The sequence below is a fragment of the Geotrypetes seraphini genome, chromosome 6 (genome assembly GCF_902459505.1).
Source record: "Geotrypetes seraphini chromosome 6, aGeoSer1.1, whole genome shotgun sequence".
Taxonomy (NCBI): Eukaryota; Metazoa; Chordata; class Amphibia; order Gymnophiona; family Dermophiidae; genus Geotrypetes; species Geotrypetes seraphini.
The window spans coordinates 159,033,246-159,039,245 of NC_047089.1; the positions used below are offsets into that span (position 1 = coordinate 159,033,246).

Genomic DNA, 6,000 nt, shown 5'->3' on the forward strand with positions numbered 1-6,000 from the left:
AATGTCATTACAGACATAATACCTTACAAAAATGTAATATTAAGAACATAAAGCGATTAGCAGCGATTAATCATCAATGTTCATAACATGTTTTCTCATAGCCACAAACGTAGTCCCTCATTCTTCAACCATATTTCATTTTGCAAAACAGATGATGTTTCAGCCTTGTGGTGCTTTCAAATAAATTACAGATTAAAAATGTGCATTAAGGCTCTTGAATACGGCATTCTGTTTCAAGATAGCATTGCTTATTTTCTTAATGGTTTTAGTATGATGATCATTGTTTTGGGGTATTACATAAAGTGATAAGCCAATGATATGGCCAGGCCTTTTGTAAACATAACAAAAATTGATGGTATGGGAGGGATTTTGATCAGATTCCATATGCAAATGTTAACCCTTTATTTGGCAGATAGTGAAACAGCTGCTTTATGTAACTTGATGTTGCACGATATCAATAGTGCCAAATAGGCATTTGAAGATGCAGATCTCCCATAAAAGCCATAGAAACACATGTTGCTTCTGAGCAACAATGCCAAATAAAGGGTTAAAAAATAGTCAATACTTGGTCAGCAGTAGTCAGTGTGGTGATGTTGTCTTTTTTAAAGCACTGACCATTGCCAGCTAAATTAGATCTGGGTTTCAATGTTGGGCCATATCCAGGCACTGGTATTGAATATCTGACTGGACATATGGTGGTTCCCAGGTATCTCTGCTTTCATCACCCCTTGATTCTGATGTCCTTCCCCCAAGAGCAAAAGGCTCCCCTCTTGAAGGGACACTCCCCCAGGCATACCTTAACCTTTCATGGCTATCCAATGGGGCCTTCAAGGTAGGAGCGATCTCTAGTCACTCCTGCCCATGCTGGCTGCAGTCCCAGAATGGATGCCATGATCCCTAGCAGCAGTCTTGCAGTATTGAGATAGATCCGTGTATATCTATAACTGTTGGCAAAGTATCAGTCCTACCTCAAAGATCCTGCTTGGACCGTCGGCAAAGATTAAGATAGACTGGAGTGGGAGAGGACTTCAGGGGGAAGTCAGATGGGGAGGACAACACACTGCTTCAGACCACCATCTGGAAGTTACCCAGGCATAGCTGAAATTCAGTGCCAGTGACTTGATATCTAGCCAAGCAAAGATAGGACCACATAAAAAATATGCTTATCTGCCTGGTTAGCTATCCAGGCACTAGCACGTAATATTGCTGGTGTTTGAATAAATGCTGACTCACTTCCATAATGCCCTTCTCTTGCCTGGATTTAGGATGGACAGTTAGTGCCTGTTTTTCAGCTGCTCTGCATTACTGCTGCTGAATATCGGCAGCTGGCCTGAGCACAATTTATGCAAACAGGAGCATCTCCTGACTTCTTATATTACATTGAGGGCTCCTTTTACAAAGGTGCGTTAGGGCCTTAATGCGTGGAATAGTGCACGCTAGCCGCTACCACCTCCTCTTGAGCAGGCGGTAGTTTTATAGCACACACTAATCCGGTGCGTGCACTAAAAACGCTAGCGCACCTTTGTAAAAGGAGCCCTGAATATTAACACCCAATTATTTAAACTTGGGCTAAATATTATCAGATTGTGATCAAGAATCTCGGCCCTGATTTAATTTTTGCTTGATTGGTGGGTTTTGTTGAATATGGTTGAGATCAACCTAAATCAGAGGAAATAATTTCAGAATTATTTTTGGAAGTAATTTTTTCCTATTATCTGAATCTGTGGAGGGTTTTTATTATAAACCAATAAATCTGTCCTGAAGACCCATTACTGGCATAAAGGCTGGATTTATGGCTGTAATTACAGTTACTTTGCCTGTCTTTAATTTATGTATGTATTGTATTTTGTAGTGGTTCTCTATGAAGATGTAATGAAATATGAAAACATAAGTCTATTAATGTAGAAATTCCCCCTCACGATTTTTACCTATTGTAAAATATTGCACTAAATGGTTTCTGATCTTTAAACAAAATGTAATATTAGCCAAAGAGAGCAGGAGTAAACACATAACAGTTTTTAAATTATTACTCTGTTTATTTAAGGTACAAAGTTATCCAACACTCATATCGCCCATTTGAGAAAGTAACTGCCCTCTTAGTTTCTCAATCAACCAATTGATTAAACACAGCCAGGTCTGATTGCAGTCAACCCTGTTGAATCTAACCTTACTATATATTGAACCTTACTATGAGAGTGAAGTAGTCACAAAGTTTCTACAAGAACATTGATACAATTGATTGACGTTCCAGAAGAGTGGAGGAAAAAGTTATTGAAATATATTAGTCTGGAAAGGGTTACAAAGACATTCTAAAGTTCTAGGACTCATTCAACCATGGTAAAAGCCATCATCTCCAAATGGAGAAGCCATAGAACAGTAGTGCAGCAAACAATCATCTGAAAAGTCACAAAACATCCCAGAAGAGCAGCCAGAAAACTGCAGGCCTCTTTTGCCTCAACTAATGTGACTGGACACAAATGAACAGATGACTCAAAAGTGGAACTCTTTGGAGAGCATAGGTCCCATTATGTGTGATGTAAAGCTAAAACAAAGAAAAATCCAACAGGTCTGCAATGAAAGGCGAACACCAAAAACAAAGAAAAGACTGCAGAGTAAAATATACAAGGTGCAAGAATCTTTATTAAAAGTCTATATAAAATTATAATCCATAAAAAACAGCTCTCTTATACATGAAGTGCAGACTCAACACAGTCCGTGTTTCGGAGAAACCCTCCTTCCTCAGGGGTCCGGGGTATCCGATGTATCACATGTAGAGAGTCATCCAGAGCGCACCGTTGTAGTATAAAATAAATCAAAATTTGTGAATTGAAGTCCAAAGTTCCTGCTTTGATTCACAAATTTTGATTTATTTTATACTACAACGGTGTGCTCCGCATGATTCTCTAGATGTGATGCATCGAATACCCCAGACCCATGAGGAAAGAGGGTTTCTCCGAAACACGGACCGTGTTGGATCCACACTTCATATATAAGAGAGCCGTTTTTTATGGATTATAATTTTATATAGACTTTTAATAAAGAGTCCTGCACCTTGTACGTTCTACTCTGCAGTCTTTTCTTTGTTTTTGATGTAAAGCTAGTACAACATTCTACTGTAAGATCATCATACCAATAGTCAATGGTGGTGGTGGTGGTGGTGGTAATGTGATGGTGTGGGGATGCTTTTCTGTCTCAGAACTTGGAAAACTTGCCATTATTGAAGGAACTATGAATTCTGCACTGAATTAGAAAATTCTTAAGGAGCATGTCTGCTCATCGGTCCAGGTTTTGAAGCTGAAGCATAATTGGGTTCTGTAGCAAGACAATGAGCCAAAACACAAAAATAAACCTACATCTGAATGGCTGAGGAGAAATGAAATTAAGTTTGGGGTTGGCCTAGTCAAAGTCCTGACTTGAGCCTAATAGAAATGCTATGGTAGAACCTGAAATGAGCAGTTCATACACAGAAAAAATATTAATATGTCTAAATTAAATCAGTTCTGTAAAAAAGAGTGGGTTTAGATTCCTCAGCGGTGATGTAAAAGAGTAGTATCAAACTATAGAAAGCATTTAGTTGCAGTTTAAATAAAATATAGTATTTTAGACAAAGGGAACATGAAGAAACAGTTTTTAAATTGAAGATCAGGAACCATTCAGTATGACATATATCCAATAACAGGGGTGAAACTGTTAACCAGGGGTTCCCAAACCTGTCCTGGGGAAATCCCAGCCAGCCTGGTTTTCAGGATATCCAACCATGAATATGCATGAGATAGATTTGCATAAAAAGGAGACAGTGTATGCAAATTGATTCATAAATATTCATTTGGAATATCCTGAAAACCTGACTGGCTGCAGTTGCCCGAGGACAGCTTTGAGAATCACTACTGTAAACTGTTCTTTAACCCTAAATATGGTATGTACTAAAGTTCTGACTAACAGTGATTTCTTTCCCTATGATTTAGGAACACCATAAAAGGTCCATCCCAAAGGACACGTGGAACCTTCTTTTAGACTTTGGAAATATGATTGCAGATGATATGTCAAACTATGACGAAGAAGGTAATTAGTGTGAAATCATTTGAAAATGCTAATACTAATTGTAGTGCAATAGATGTGTCATTCTGAATGGTAGGTAGTCTCCTCATGCTCGCAAGCTGTGCAGAAGGCATCCACTCCAGGATTTTGATTCCTCCTCTTTCACCAGCAGTGCTCCTGAAGACTCATTAAAGATAGCCAAGGCAGTGGTTAGATTGTATTCTTGGCACAGGTGTGTCAGCAAGATGTTACTTCAGCCTAAGTTGGATTCCTTAGTTGTACAGATAACTAAATGCATTTCCCTGCCAAATAAAGGAGGCTTGGTATTAAAGGATTTACAGGATTGCAGAGTGATCCTTAAACGTTCAAAGCGCTAACCTTTGGGAATCAAAACAGCTGCATCGGCCTCTTGTGGCACGAGCCTAACATCCCAGGTTGCATGGACAATAGGCAATATTGGACACTTGATTAAACCTCATTTTTTAACCTCTAACTATGCAATGAAGTTGTGGGGGCTTTTGAGGGGGGGGATCTAAATCCATCTATTTGACTTTATCTGTAGAAATATTGTATTGAGCTCACACCTTTTCAGTTGTAGCTAAGGTGAATTATATTTAGGTATACTAATTATTTCCCTGTCCCTAAAGTGTGTACAATTTAATTTAATTGAGGCAAAGGAGAGTTAAGTTGCTCGCCCAAGATCACAAGGAATAGCATCAGGATTTTACCTGGGCTTCCCTCGTTGCCAGTGAAGTGATTTAACCACTGGGCTACTTGTGCACTTCACACTAGGTTGTAACTTGGTTCACAAAATACCAACAAAATATTTGTGTTGATATATTTGCTACTTATGTGCAAGCTCTTCTTCAATTAAGCTGTGCTTAACTAGCCATGGGCAAAGTTTATTTTGCATATGAAAGTTCATTGTAAATTTTTAGTCAATAACTCGGCAAAGTGTGAACAATTTGTTAATATTTGTTACCATGATGCGATCTGTGATTACTGTTATGAATTTGCAGTCCTTTTGATTCAAGAAACTGGCACAATTATAGGTATAATTTTTTTTTTTTTTTTTTTTTTTTAAACCTTTAGGTTTTTATTATAGTGTCATTTTATCTGCTTTCTGCTTTCCTTTAGGGGCATGGCCTGTTTTAATAGACGATTTTGTGGAATATGCACGACCAGTAGTCACAGGAGGGAAACGTAAACCTTTCTAACACAGAGACATTTTGAAACTGGACTAAACTTGCAGTGTGAGCTGCATTAGTTAATGAAGATATTTTTGGCCAATAACTGCACGCAAGGACACTGTTTCAGCAGTCATAGTGGGGCTCCCACTGACAGAACTGAAATCGCACCTTTATTCTGCTTAAAGAAGAATGATGGCTGAGTTATGGATACTGCAAGGAGATACGTGGAATATAGCTCTGGCTGTTCATAGGACATTGGCTTCAATTATTGTATTGTTTGTATCATATAGGGTGTAGATTTTTGCATGATTTTATACTTTGGGAAGTTTAACTAGAGGCCATTTTATTAAAGGAGAATCTGATAGCACAGCATGTCATTCAGTTCTTGATCCTAGGTGAACACCAGCAGTTATATAATGACAACTGTATTATATTGTACTTATATTGAAAAGCAGTATTTGTGGTAAATAAATTAAATCCCTAAATTAAATATGCATAGTGTATTATGTTGTATATTTTTTTAAAATATACTGGCCAGCACTTTGATACAATATTCACTTTACTTTGAAATATAAGCCTGCTAATACTGTTCTTTCCACTTTGGTTCTTGTTACATATAGTGAAAAAGTACTTAACAGAACAAAACTATTAGATCTAAAAAGGAGTTTTATTTCCAGAATACTATATTTTCTGATACATTCTTCAGTATCACACTGTGACTTCTGTACTCTGCATCATGTTATAAACTCACAAAATTATGATCTATTCATGT

General features: G+C 37.7%; 1 protein-coding gene across 4 annotated transcripts in view; it reads left to right on the top strand.

The window, feature by feature from the left end:
- DCUN1D2 (defective in cullin neddylation 1 domain containing 2) overlaps window positions 1–5,724 on the top strand; it is a 91,366-nt gene extending 85,642 nt beyond the window's left edge. For all 4 annotated transcript variants that reach the window (XM_033948715.1, XM_033948714.1, XM_033948713.1 and 1 more), the window contains exons 6-7: window positions 3,966–4,062; window positions 5,176–5,724. In XM_033948715.1, coding sequence (XP_033804606.1) covers window positions 3,966–4,062; window positions 5,176–5,255 — 177 coding nt within the window. In that variant the 3' untranslated portion in view covers window positions 5,256–5,724. The remainder of the gene's footprint in view (window positions 1–3,965; window positions 4,063–5,175) is intronic.
- The last annotated feature ends 276 nt before the right edge of the window (window positions 5,725–6,000 follow it).